The sequence below is a fragment of the Pinus tabuliformis genome, chromosome J, assembly GCF_031772625.1.
Source record: "Pinus tabuliformis cultivar Carrire ecotype Pingquan chromosome J, CPIR1, whole genome shotgun sequence".
Taxonomy (NCBI): Eukaryota; Viridiplantae; Streptophyta; class Pinopsida; order Pinales; family Pinaceae; genus Pinus; species Pinus tabuliformis.
This window is the reverse complement of record NC_142295.1, coordinates 1,432,412,342-1,432,427,303: the sequence shown is the minus strand read 5'-3', so window position 1 is coordinate 1,432,427,303 and position 14,962 is coordinate 1,432,412,342. Positions and strand designations below refer to the sequence as shown.

The 14,962-nt window shown below is 41.7% G+C and overlaps 2 protein-coding genes across 5 annotated transcripts in view; one reads left to right on the top strand and one right to left on the bottom strand.

Moving 5' to 3' along the window:
- LOC149232745 (tRNA (guanine(37)-N(1))-methyltransferase 1-like) overlaps window positions 1-14,962 on the bottom strand; it is a 451,966-nt gene that overhangs the window by 391,385 nt on the left and 45,619 nt on the right. The gene's annotated exons all lie outside the window — the stretch shown is intronic.
- Window positions 1,071-4,345, top strand: LOC149232746 (uncharacterized). Its single transcript, XM_089376559.1, has 2 exons — window positions 1,071-3,918; window positions 4,043-4,345. The coding sequence occupies exons 1-2, from the start codon at window positions 1,714-1,716 to the stop codon at window positions 4,235-4,237; spliced, it is 2,400 nt and encodes a 799-aa protein (XP_089232685.1). The 5' UTR covers window positions 1,071-1,713; the 3' UTR covers window positions 4,238-4,345.

Below are 14,962 nucleotides of genomic sequence, written 5' to 3'. Positions count from 1 at the left end.
ATAAAATTTACACAGTTATTTTTGGACAATTGTCCCCAAAAAAACCTAACTTGGGAAAATTGGTACAGCATTTGAGGGTTTTATTATTATGCAGCAGTGAAATTCTAAGTACGATAAATGGATGCTCAACCGACAATCCAAACAGCAAGAATCTGACAAAAATAATCAAAGAGAATTCTCTCACCCCACAAGCAATCTCGGCACTAGCTTCTCCAAAGAAAATTGGTCGTCCAAACCCCTGTGTAGGCACTCTGCGCAATCCCAACGCTGCCTCTCACACGTATGGCTCAATTTCGACCTTTAAGCAAGTCGTCTAGCTTGTCTTTGCTGTTGGAAGTGACTCTCTGGCCCTATGGAAGCTAAATCAAATTGCTCTACTTCAACTACTGCACAGTCCTTTTGCTGCCTCTGTGTGGATCACTTTTGTCACTTGTTGATCCCTCTCTGGATCTGGAAAACTTCCTCCAAGTCACTGTCCCTGCCCCTCAATGTCTTTGCTTCGATCTCTATCTCTCTGGCAACTGTTGTTGCTCTCTGGAAAACGATCTCCCAAGGAAATTGAACTGCTCAAGTGTATTCTCCAAGTGCCCATCAACTTCTTCTTATAATCCTCTGTTGGATCACCAACAACCAAGATTAGAACTTAATCAAGGGCCTAGATTAATTCCCTATCGATTCGTGTGCGTTTCTAGAGAATTCTCACCTTGACTTAATTAAATCTGACTAATTAACTAGTTTTCCTAAGTTTAGACTTAGGAAACATTAAAAAATAAGTTAATAATCTAATTAACTCATCACTAGGTCGAATTTTCATAAATGATTTCTGGGTTATGGAGATCTCATGTATTCTAGCCCCTCCACCAAGTTTGGTGACTGAAACACATTCGATGCTACAAAAACTAACACCCCCTCTTAGCGAGGATTGTGTTTTAGTGTTGCACACCCTATCTCTGTACCATCTCCTGTCACGTTGTTGATGTCTAGCCATACTTCCAACCAGGGTTGCAGGAATCGCCCCCCCCCGGAGGATCCAAACCCGGAACCGCGGATCGGAGCGAACCGTCCCGGAATCCAATTTGGAAGCGCGATTCGGAGGAGGAGGTGGCGCGGTTCCGGAATTTAAATGCGATTCCTGCCTTTTGGGTTGCGGCCACCCCGGAACCGCGGATCGGAGGGCGGTTCGGGCACGGGGTGGCGCCACGCTTCCGGCCCGGAACCGCACGCCACCCGCACGCCACCCAGGCGATTCCGGAAGCAACCCCGCGGCCTCCTTTTTTTTAATTTATTTTTTTTAAATTTGTTTTAATATGTGACTTAACTAGCATGAGGGGGTGGGTTAGGTTAGTTTAGGGTGAGTCTAGGGTGACTTTAGAAAAGAATAAAGCCCCCATTCTCTTCTCATTTTCTCACTTTGAGTTTATGAGAGTTGGAGAAGAGAAGAGAGGAGAGGAGAAGAGAAGAGAGGAAAGGAGAGGAGAAGAGAGGAGAGCTTGGAGGAGTGAAGAAGGAGGAGCTAGGAGAAGGAGGAGGAGCTTGGAGCAAGAGCTTGGAGGACTTCATCTACAAGAGCTAAAGAGGTAAGTTCAAACCCCAAACTCCCTTGTTTTTTTGAAAAAAAAATTGTATTTTTCTCCTCCCTCTCCTACTCTTTCCCATTGTTTCTACTTGCTCCTTTATTTACAGGTTGTCCACCACCTATATCCATATTCCAAGATGGTGTTCTTTTGGCTTCTATGTATCATTCCACTCTTGGTTTTAATGATGGCAAGGGTGAGGAATAGAGGGGAAGAGGAAGGGGATGAACTTGGTCCTAATAGTAGTGACCCAATGTATGATGAGGAGGAAGGGTTTGAAGAGGAAGGGGATGAACTTGAAGAGGACACTGAAGCACAAGATGGGAAAGGTACATCAAATCCCTTGTGGAACTATGTGACCAAACTTGAAGGGGGAAAGGGTGGTGGATCTTACAAATGGATGTGCCCTCATGATTGTCATGGAGGAAAACCATATACGGGTTCATATACCCGTCTGAGGAGGCATTTTTGTGGGGTGCTAGAGAGTGATGAAAAAAAGGGTTCTGTGGGGGTAGCCATTTGCCCAAAAATTTCAAGTGAACAAAGACAAAAATACATCAAAATAGAGATGGCTGCACAACAAAAAAACAAGAAACAAAAAACTCATTCAGAATCAAGTGCAACCTCTAAATTTGGTAGTTGCCCATCTCCTTATGGTACTTCTGCAACCTCTGGAGGTAGAAAAACAATAGGGGATTTCCTTAATGTTACTGGGAGGGATGATGTGGATGGAAAGGTAGTCCGTTTTCTTTGTGCTTGCGGTGTACCATTCAATGTGCTTCGCTCTCCCTATTGGCATGACATGGTAAAGGCCATCAATGAAGCCCCAAAAGGATACAAGGCCCCCAACTATGAGAAAGCTAGAACAGTGTTATTAGAAAGAGAAAAAGCTAAGGTTCAAAGAGCTGTGACACGTTTTACACATGAGTGGGTGGATTATGGGGTATCCATTGTATCAGATGGGTGGACAAATATTAGAAACCAACATTTGATAAATGTTCTTGGTGTTTCTTCTAAGGGTGCAGTATTTATTGCATGTCATGACTCCTCCTCCATCAATGCAACTGCACAAAACATTGCAGATCTCCTATTGAAATCAATCAAAGATGTTGGTCCGAATAATGTGGTTCAAGTGATCACAGATAATGCAGCAAATTGTAAGGCAGCAGGAAAAATTATTGAGCGTACTCATCCACACATCTTTTGGTCTGGGTGCCTGGTTCACACATTGAACCTTTTGATGCATGATATTGTGAAACACAAAGAATGTGGGTGGATTGCTGAGGTTTACAGGAAAGGGAAGCAGCTCATTAAATTCATCACAGGGCATACAAGGGTAAACTACTTCTATGGCACTTACTCCAAGTTGCAATTGCTTAAAATTGCAAAGACAAGATTTGCTAGTTATTACCTCACCTTTAGGCGGCTAGTGAAGGTGAGACAAGCTTTAACTAATCTGGTGTGTGCTGAAACATGGGATGAAATTAACCAGTGTACAGATGGTGCTACTGCTAATGTAGTCAAGGACACTGTTCTTGACACTTACTTTTGGTCACAGGTTAAATATGTTTTGCAATTCACCAAACCAATTTATTACATGATCAAGTTTGCAGATTCAGATCGACCAGTAATTGGGGAGGTGTATGAGCAAATGGATAGCATGTTGGGGCAGATTAAAGACATTGTTGAGCCTAGAGATACCACCTTGTACAATTATATTCGTGAAGAGGTGGAAAAGCGATGGGATATGCTAAATGTTCCATTGCATGCATTAGCATATGTTTTGACACCTAGGTACTATCATCCATCATGGCTTTCAAAACCAGCACCTGGGGGGGGAAGCAGGAAAAAACCACACCAAGATAAAGAGGTTCACGAAAAATATATGGCTGCATTGAGTAGATTAATCCCTGATAATGAGGAGGCTGCATTGGTACGGAGACAGGTGAGCAACTATACGCTCAACACTGGTCCATTTGGGAGCATGCATTCAATTGAAGATCGAGAGCATTTTTCTGCTCTTGAGTGGTGGAACATGCATGGAGGGCCTACTCCACTTCTACAGAGTTTGGCATTGCGGGTGCTATCACAGGTGGTAAACACTTCTTCTGCAGAGAGGTGTTGGAGCTCTTATTCTTTCATCCACAGTGTTAAAAGGAACAGGTTGAGTTTAGATCGGGCAGAGAGCTTGGTTTATGTTCATTACAACTTGCGATTGTTGTCCCATTACTGTGAAGATGCAAAGTCTAATAAAGACTTGTTGACTTGGGACAAGCATCCAGAGGAGCCCAATTTGGAGGATGGAGTGTTGCAACTAGAGCAATTAGAGGATGCTCTTATCCAGGTATGTCCATTGTGGTATGAATTTTCCAATTTTCCCTTATAAAGCATTTCTCTAATTCATGTTTTTAATTTTTTTGTTAACTAGTGTTTTTTTTTTTTTGCATGAATTTTTTGAGCGATTCTAGGATGATGATGACCGTGTTGATATGCCACCACCCCCACCCCCATCTGGTCCTAGGTTCCATGGTTCAACACCAACAGCAGGGGGTTCTTCTTCATCAGTTCCAGTGCCACGACTTACACAGGGACCATCTTCTTCATTGCCACCACGTGGAGGCACGCCATCACGTTCTATTCGTGGTGGAAGGAGGAGAGATTAGTAGATATATTCACAATCTACTTCTTTTTGTCATAGTCTATAGATTACTCATTAGACTTGTAGACTTGTGAATTTGAATTTTGAACCTTTTTGGCTTGGCGGTGACCAAGTGACATATTTTGTAAACATTATTATTTGAATTTTGGACATGACAAATGTTGACAGTTGCTCACTTGCTAGATAAATCATAATATGCTCTATGTTTTATGTTTTATAATATGCTTAAATGTTTTATGTTTTATAATATGCTTAAAAATTTGATGTATGTTTGTAATAGCTAGAATATAGATGATTGTTGTACATACTAGTAACTACAATGGAATCATGGATGCCATATCTATCTTGATTTATGCAAAAATATGCATGTTTTCATGTCTTCTACAATTAATTTGGTATTTGGGATGTTTGTTTTGAGTATAAATGCAAAAAAATATATAAAAATATATATATATATAGCAGACGCTTCCGCGGACGCTTCGCTCCCTAGATTTTTGGAAAATGACGCTTCCGCGCTTCGCGCTTCCGCTTCGCTCCCGCTTCGTGCAACATTGCTTCCAACTAACTATTGCGCAACTCTGATGTTGCATCAGTGTTGTTGCTGACAATACCATACTACTACCAACTCTGCATCTGCATTGCAACTCCCTCTCATCTGTTGTCGCTGCAACTGTAACTACTGCAACTGAGAAGCATCTAAATACTGAATCAATTGTGTTCATAATGATGCATATGTCTCTTGAGTCCTGACTGCTACTAGCTACTGCACTATTCACTGAAGTATCTGTGTTGTTGTTGACTCTACGTTGTGCCGCTTTGCACTGTGCTCCTCAGCATATAATTGCTACTTGTCTACATCTACTCTGTGCCACTCTGCACTGTGCTCCTCAGCATCTAATTGCTACTTGTCTACATCTACTTTGTGCCACTCTGCACTGTGCTCCTCAGCATCTAATTGCTACTTGTCTACAACTGTCACTCTTGGATCTGACTACATCAATTACACTGATCCATCCCCCTACTGAATAATGTGGGCCCCCTGTAGCAAGGTGATGATCCATGAGGTGGACTCCTCAAGGATCCTGCCCAAACATCTGTAGTTCAAGACTATAACTCCAAGTCGCCCCACCCCACTCCTAGAGATATGGCGGCCATCATCGCAGAGTCTTCCTCCAATGTGGAGGACAACTTGTCTATCTCGGTTGACGCTACCTATTAGTCCTGCTTCTCTTGCTTGTCCTTCATCCTGAGAGGACACTGCGTGTTGTAGTTAACGAATTCACCACATCTGAAGTACTTGACCTTTGATAGATCCTTCTTCTTCTTCTTCTTCTTCTTCTTCTTCCTCTTCTGCTCCCCTTGACCCTGACTAGGACCCTTAGATGTTAGGGCCACATTCTCCTCCTCCTTCACACCCTTCGATCTGCTACTACTGCTGCCACTGATGGAGCTCTTTAACAGAGCTCGCCTCAATTCCCCCTGCTGCAAGTCGGACCACATCCTGTCCCATTCTAGTACCTTGTCTCAACCGCAAGGTTACTTGGGAGCGGGAGCGAAAACAAGGAGCAGGAGCAACATTTTCAAAAGCTCCTGGTCCGTGAGCAAATCAGGGAGCGAATTTTTATATAATATATAGTTGTTTATATTTTGATGCATATATATCAACAAAAGCATGTAGAATGATGAATTAGATATAAAAAGCATAAAAAAAATAGATTGAACCAACATCAAGCATCTAGAAGTTATAATCTTCATCAACCATGTCCACAAGTTAGTAATAGACAACATATTGAATCTCATGATTCATCAATCTTAAAGTTTCAAGCATTCAAAATTCAATATATAACATTTATCATCATTACTCAACAAAGTTGTACTTGTAAGCTAAATGTAACCATTACAACAAAGAATATCTAACATGAAATGAAATGTTATAAAATGAAATGAAATGAAACAACTTTCAACTCTCACGAAGCATCACATTCATAATTCATTACCAAATAGTTATAATTGCCAACTTCAAACTTCAAACCTAAATTGTCATATATTGTTTACAAAAAATATCATAATAAATATGAAAGAGTCAACAGTTATAAAAACTACTAGAAACTAGAAAAGACAAGTAAATCTATTATCTATTGCTAATGCTTGGGCCTTTTGCCGCCACGAGAAATGTCTATTTTTTTAGTCTTGTTGATAAATCAAGATCTTTGTCATTAATATCACCCTCTAAGCATTAACATAAGATAGAAAAAGCATAGCATTTCGAGTCAAGATTTTGTTTGAGTGATGGGTACACTTTTAGTAGGGTCATGATAGAGGAGTTCGACAACCAATGTCACTAACATCAAGGTACATAGAAGGATTGGTGCTCTTGATTAAATATGAGTTCCATACCCTAATACATGACAAAATCCAATGGAAACATTGCGATCCCCCCAATCCTGAAATCATGAAAAACGGATAAGTTTGTTGGATTTTGAATGAGATCTAAAATTCTACTTTCTCCATATGAAATCCAATGAGGTCAGAACCACTCTCAAACATCTTAAATCATTTCATGGTAAAGTTAAAAATTTAAGTAAAAGGATGACAATGAAGATTAAGGAGAATGTCACTTTTACTTTAAGAATTTAACATTACGATGAATCACATATCAAATTTCAATACTAGGGCCATAGGCTTGATCATTAGGTTGGACCACTCAAAAATTATTTGTTTCTTTGAAAACAAATTGCATTCGGAATGTTACTACAAATAAGGCTAGGGAGCGAAAATTTTGCTCTCGGGTTCGCTCTCGAAATTTGCTCCCTGCCAGGGCGATTCAGGAGCGGATTCGTGGGGGTAACGCGCGATTCGAGAGCGGATTCGTGGGGGCGGAGCGCGATTCAGGAGCGGATTCGAGAGGGGGGAGCCGCTCCCCCGTAACCCTGCTCTACCCAATATACTTTGGATGAAGACTTGTCAATCCTTTGTAATGTCCCAAATGAAGAACATTTGGAACAAGCACTTCACATAAAAAAATTCATTCACAAACAGAAGATTACCATGTAAAAATAAACAAATAGAGCATTGTAATCTCACAACGCAATGAATAAGAAAACTCTCAGCTTTATTATATTAGATAACTGGGATTTTACATGCACACACAACCCATACAGTTGAGATAATCTGGCATCAAACAGATCTACAACAATGCGCAAATCAGCCTCCAAAACGAACTGAAAAACAATACACTCTAAGTTGTGAACCCTGAATGGATTCACCAAGGGAAGAGATGGGTGCTCGCCCACTCTCACTGGATCACCCGAGGGTTTCCATCCTGGGGCTATTGCTGAAGTAGAGAACAACGTTCTCAAACCTCTCCACAAAGACAATACACAAATCCAAGACATCCCCGAATGATCTCGTCCTCCCCTTTTATAGATCTGATGGATAGATCTTCAAGCCTCTAGAAGCGTCTTATTTTGTTATTTTATTATTATTCTAGAAGCTCCTCCATTGACTTTATCTTAAGTGACCTTTAATTTTATTTTATTTGACTTAAGTCACTTTTGGCCTTTTTTCTCCAATTAATTATTTTTCCTTAATTAAATGACTAATTAAAGTCATTTTTAACTAAGGAAAATGGAAAATCACCCACCATACTTTCTTCGACCACTGGAAGTCTCTTCTCAACATCCCATCCTGTAGATATTCTCGTTTCAGTTCCAACGAGTTATTACACTGAGGTGTTCCATCAATTAATCTCCCCAGAATGCCACCTCGAGCATAATTCTGGAAGTCTTTGCTCAACATCCCATCCTGTAGATATTCTCGTTCCGGTTCCAACGAATTATTACACTGAAGTGTTCCATCAATTAATCTCCCCAAAATGCCACCTCGAGCATAATTAATTAAGTTATACCCAATAATAACGTTGATTTCTGAAAGTTGTTGGAATGCGATGAAACAAAAGGCAGATTGTACGGATGATGGAATATGCCAAACAAATGCCATCAAATATCATAAAAACTCCTCAAAACTCCATCAAGACCCCTGATGACATAAGCCTGCTCCATTGACCTGGCCATCTCCTACACTAGAAATCCACCCAGGTTGTACTATGAAGAAGAATAAAAATGGGGACATGATAGTCCTCCCGCCCCAAGATTGCTTGCCCTCGAGCAATCCAAATCTGTGGACCAATCTGGTGGCTCGACGCAACTGAGAGCCAATGCTAGGATCCCATACGAACCACTGGGTGATGCTCTACTCTTGTGTCAACCCACCATGAACGAACTCCTCGATGCCCGGATCCCAAACTAATCTCCAACGGAACTTGTCATCAACAAATCCTCCTAGATCTCAATGCCACCAAGAAGGAGCATCAATGCTCCACGGCTCCTGTTGTGCCATAACTTCGGTTGTGAATGCTACTCCATCCACCTTGTACCAACTCATCACCTCTTTCCAATCCAACCCTTGGCATAGACAAAGGTCAATCCCATCATGCTAGTGTCGTGCTGAAATGTTGATGAGTGGCTAGCCCACATCCCGCTACCAACTGAAGCATGTCCCTCATCTCTGAGGGCACCTACAATACAATGCTCCTAACTAAAAATGATACTCCATCAAAAGGATACCAGCGCGTGATCTCTCGCCAATCCAATGCATGGACACCTGTGCAAGGGATACGTTTGCTATGTTGAAACTGGTCCATGCTCAACTCCTGATGCTCTACCTGGACAATCAAAACATGTCCAAGAAATCCTGCCTCTCTCCCTCTAATGGGAAAAAGTGGACAAACTGTGCTGCAAGCCCTGTCTATGTACTCCTGGACAGGGCTGCTGCCTGAAAATGTTGCAGCTTGTCTGGTTTCCACTACATCTGTTTGCACCTCATCAATGGGTAAAGCCAAAGATGGATGCATTACCACCTCCCTCGACTAATAGGAAGCTCCACGGTCCTCCAGTCCACCAATCTCCTGCAAAATTGTCTTATCATACTCCAACATCTCCTGAAGACATGTGTCTACAAAGACGGCCTCCGTGGAGGCTGCCTGCACTTATGCCTGCTCCACTCCAATGGCTAGCCCTAAGGGTGTCTGCTCATCCTCCATTATAAGCTCATATGAGCCACTAGTTGTCTCCCCAAAAATGGCCCATATTGCACACTGTGTGTATCATCTAACTCATGCTCCTCTATGTGCTCTCTATGCTAAATTATTAGTGGTTCATCTGCTCCTAGATCTCCTTCCCTCATGGGAACAATCAGTTGCTCGCCATAGTCCTCTACCACACATGGACGCACATCTAGGCTTGTTAAAATTGGCAACTAGGGCCAAACTCCATGTGGGTCATCTTATTTATGGCAGCTGATATTTTTCTTCGATTCCTCTCATCGAGAGGTGTAGGATTGATCTATCGATCATCCAATTCCGACATGTATTCATGGAGATATGAATTTATTTGTATTTCTTGACAATTTGTCAAGGTCAGACAGCAAGTAAAATAGTGTTTCACACCCCCAGCTAAACCTCAACGTGTGTTAAACTCACATGGATAGGAAAACAATAGGAAAGATAAATCAGTGAGTACTATTTTTATTAACAAAAGATGTACATTTATAGTACAATAGGTGACTCTTGGGATTCAGATCCCAAGGTCTCTTGGACTGCTTTGTCCATTCAACTTCCACGCTAACCCTTTAGGATTAGGTGTCCAACATTCCCCCCCTTAATCCGAAGGGTTATGTATGAGTCCAAGAAGAGAGCTGTAATACAAAATGTGCAAAAAATGCATGGCAGCACTAGGCTGAATGTGCTCTATGAAATGTTGGTAAAAAAGGGCGGTGGTTTAAGGATGACCACCAACACTGGAACGCTTAGTGCAGTTCCCGGAACTCTTCCAATACTGGCAAGAAACTGAAGTTTTCTGCTAGAGGAAGTGATCTCAATCTGTGATGGTTTAAGGATGACCAACAACTCTGGAATGCTTAATGCAATTCCTGGAACTCTTCCAATACTGGCAAGAAGCTGGTGTCTTCTGCTAGAGGAAGTGTTCTCAATCTGTGATGGTTTAAGGATGACCAACAACTCTGTAATTCCTGGAACTCTTCCAAAACTGGCAAGAAGCTGGAGTCTTCTGCTAGAGGAAGTGTCCCAGATTGCCAACTGAAGGCATGTTCAGGCATCTTTGTCTCTGGCTGCAACTCTGAAACTGGTGTGGCAGGTTGTGGCTCAGGCTCGCTTGATGTGACTTTGAAGCTTGTAGATGACCATCATTTCCCCCCCTGTCAGGTACAAGGTGAGAAGATGGAGAAAACTCAACTGCAAGACTGTTCAATATTCTGGAACAAGTTCTGACATGTGTTTGGAATATCTTCTTGGCTGTTGATGCCCATTGCCAAGAAGCGATCCATCCAAGATGAATCTTTGTTCTTGCAGGACGTTTGTTTTTGAAGCATCTGTGTGAAGAATGACTGGTTTTATGACAGTGCTTACATGGATGAAGATCAAAACAGTGATCTTTCAAATGGCCAACTCGATCACAGTGTTGGCATTTCACGATCTGTTGTTGTTGCTGTTGTTGCTGCTGTGGAAGAGAGGCAGAGTCTGGAACAGCTGAAGCTGAACTGTCATGAGGAGCAGTTGAACTGTCATAAATGAATCCAGCACTCTGAAACTGAATGGGCTTGGCATAGTCTGGAATATGAAAGGACAAGTCCTTGTCATATCCAAGACCAGTTCTGTGCTTGTTGTGAACAAGCTGTTCCCAAGGTCTGATGATGGGCTTGGGAAGTGCAGACTGAATTTCTGCATCTGCATGTACAACTGCTGCTTTATTTGAATGAACTGTACCATTATTGACTTGCTGTTCATGGGAGTCTGTTTCATTGTTCTGAACAGAAACAGGTTCAGAATGATGACTCCACTGCTGTAATTCTTCCTGCTGTAGCTTTGTCTCAAGCTGCAAAAACTCAATATCTTCTTGTACATTATACAAACAGGTTCTAATATCAACTAGAGAAACTTTGCTTATTCTCACTGTATCATGATCTGAGGAATGTATGAGAGTTTTTAAGAATTCTAATATTTCAGTAATTTGAGTCATTTCTTGATATCTTTACTAAACAGAAAAAATATATCTAGAATCTCTCTCTAAAAATTAGCCCAAGCAGAACAAAAGCTTCTTCCTTCCCTTCAAATTTACAAAATCAATAGGTTTTCTCTGTCAACAGCAAAACTCTTCTCATGGCAGCCAAAGTTTAACCCATCCGCTCTCAGTTCAAAAATGCAACAGACTGTCCAATATTAAATGCCAACCACAGGGTCGAAGATTTCTCCTTAGATTTGGGCCACAAAATTGCTTCAGCCTGTGTCAATGTGTCTCTGAAATGGGAGGCAAATGATGTCTCTGACCTTAATCACCCACAATATATTTCTGAAATGAAAGACCAATGCCTCAGACCTGCAAGTTTGTCTAGAGTTTTTAGCAGAAATATTTACCAAAGGAGGGCCGCAGACATATACTTCGAATCTACTTTAAAATGTCAAACAATGGTATTGAAGCACAGCCATAGTTTTGAGCTTCCAGATCTGTGCTTTTAGCCTCAGAAGAACACTACAAATTCTCAACAATTTCTTCCACAAAAAAATGCACACTATCAATGCAATTGAAAAAATGCGCAAGGATTATATCAGTCATAAATTTGTCTTGAATTTCCAGTTAGCAAACACAAAGAAAGATCCCGGGAATTCAGTGGAGTTCGTCGTTCAAACCCTCTTGGGATTTTAAAGGCTCTGATATAATCCCAGGGGCCATATCTTCTGCGAATTCTAGAAGGCTCTGATCATCTGAGGCGCCTCTGAACACTGCATTGCTGACGAAATCCAGACTCGAATTTTCCAAATTCGGGGTCTCAGTTACAGGCAAATCACACAAGTAAATTGTAGTTGATCTTTCGTCGAACAGCATGGGCATGAGATCGAACCCGTAACCTGTTGCAAGCTGTGCAGCTTCGAGCTTCACGGTCTTGACACTATCAATGCTCTTATCGGCCTCCTCTGTTATCTCTGAATCATTTGAGCGACATGATACTTCGGTCGCAGCTATATAATTTCTTGGATGATTGGAGAAGAGAGAAAACTACTCTTGCAAATCGTTCTTCACATTGTCTTGCTGCCACTCGATTCTATAGCTTCCAGATTCTCCCTTCTGACGCAGTCAATGTGAGCGGAAACTTTGCTTCTTTGTAAGACAGTCACTTACGTTAGTGCCCCAATGCACATGCTGCAAGTCGTGTTGCCTCACATTCAAGTTATATATAAAAACACATCCATTAACCAAGGTTTTAGGTCATGCGGAGCAAGTTGGACAGAGAGGTATGAGAGAGCGGTATGGAGAGATGTATGAGGTGGTTTGGTATCACAGTTTAATATTCACTGTGATATGGAGTGGTATGTATGAACCCACGGTGGGAAGAGACATTCATAGGGCATAATGGTTACAACCGGAGGGACCAATCTTGTGCGTATTCGGCCACTATTCTCCAAGAGAGACAAAAGATGACGACAAGAGATCTTATAGAGAAAATCCTTCCTCTAATCGATTTCAATTTCCACAATTTAATGGTGGCTATTGGGTTGTGAACAGTTAGACCAACATTATATACAAACCGACATGAAACAACTCCATCACATATATAAAGCATGAGTTGAGATTAATCAACGCGCACATAAATCAACGCTCTGACAATTGCATGCACCAGTTTGAATGCCCATTATTGCAAACACAAAATTTATGAACTTAATTGAAAAGTTCTCCAAACACCTGAATGCAAAAGCTTACCACGCTGACAATTCTGTTATCATTGCCACTCTGCTCCGTTGAGGTGTTGTGTGATAAATTATATGAGTGATTTTTTTTCTATTGATGCCCGATAGAAAGGTTTCCTCATAAATAATACACATTCTCCATGCCATAACTTAAACAAACCAATCTTTTGAAGGAAATTTTGACATAACCGCAGGAAATTGCAAACATTGTGGTGGTATGTTGAGTCAAACCGGTGGTTGCAGTGGAATGATGACTGGACCGGGGCTGAGGAGCATATGGATTACCAGTGGGCCGAGAAGAGGAACCGCCGAGAAGAGGAACCGAATATGTAAAGGTATACCCAAGTGGAAATCGAAGTGCACAGTGACAACAATCACATGGACACGTATATATGTATCGAACGCCCTTTTTATGACAACAGCAGCATATCATTAACGAATCTTCAATGGCTGCATACAATTTTGAACTTGCCTTGAATATTGATAACACTGAGAGATGAAACTTCAAACTTAGATAACGAGCTCTGTGTTGTGTTCCAAGCTCTCACAACTTGCTGTAAGCGTATCATCGCTCCACACAATAGGATCAACACATGCAGTGATTTAGATGGACAGAACACACGCGTCACCGATACATGATTCTGTTATGCAGAAGTATTTTCCACAGGCTTCTCTCTATTATGTGACTCTGATCTATTTAACAACCTGTTCAGATATCTCTAGTTGATAAATATGTAGTCCACTGCATCTCATTCAAAGCAGGCTACTTCGCACACATACACACTCTAGCACTGCAAGACCATGTAACATTTCAAGACCGCAACTAGGCTCTTTTCCAGCACAATTTATTCATCGATTTCTGTTTTAAATTTCAACGAAGAGTCGTACTCCAACATTGTGTCAACGAAACATGCTCTGCTTAGATGCTTCAATGCTGGTCTATTTCTCAATGAAGTTCTCTTTCACGATCCGAAGGACGCGCCACTTTAAATTTCACCTCGGCGATGGAAGCCAAAACCTCACCTCACGACTGCAGGCTGGCAGTACTCAGGATCACTTGCAAATTTATTTTTTTTAACATTATATGCGGTAGCAGAATCTAAAACGCACCCGCTCAAAGTCTTTGAATTCACGTCCAGGCCAGGTGAAACGCATCAACGGTTATGCGCGTTCATTATCAATGACTCATGCTATGAGAGGGCGCAGTCTCTGGTAGTCAGAGAGCGCAGGGCATTCAATATCAATTCATAATCTGAAACGTATTGCAGGGAATCGCTCAGGATGTCAGAGCAGAGCAGGGCTCAGGACATAGGGCGCAGTCTACAGCAGTGGCAACGCTATATGCTCAGAGAATCGCTCAGGTAAAAAACGCATGACAGAGGCAGCGTATTCAGGCCAGAGGGCACAGAAATATTTTTATGGCAGAGAGCAGTTACAAGGAGCGCTGGAAAAGAATATGGCATAGGGCCAGGACTGACATGCACATAACAGGCCACAGAAAAACAAGCGGCTCTGATACCATGTTAAACTCACATGGATAGGAAAACAATAGGAAAGATAAATCAGTGAGTACTATTTTTATTAACAAAAGATGTACATTTATAGTACAATAGGTGACTCTTGGGATTCAGATCCCAAGGTCTCTTGGACTGCTTTGTCCATTCAACTTCCACGCTAACCCTTTAGGATTAGGTGTCCAACAACGTGGAATAAAAAGAGAGGAGAGGCATTATGACACTCATCTCATCTCCACATCTCTTCTCTCTCCTAGCTTGTTTGGGTATGCGAAGGAGGAACTTCTCTCTCTCACGTGGGAAGGAAGAGGATGTAGTTAGGAGCAACAGCATTGACCTAGGTGCAGGAGGACACAGGAAGGTACAGCAACATTGATTTGGGTTGACCAAGGTGCTA

Excerpts from the sequence above, each read along its gene's own strand:
- LOC149232746 (XM_089376559.1), top strand. The coding sequence starts at position 1,714 with ATGGTGTTCTTTTGGCTTCTATGTATCATTCCACTCTTGGTTTTAATG. Across the intron at positions 3,919-4,042 it reads TAGAGGATGCTCTTATCCAG|GATGATGATGACCGTGTTGA; the intron begins GTATGTCCATTG and ends GAGCGATTCTAG.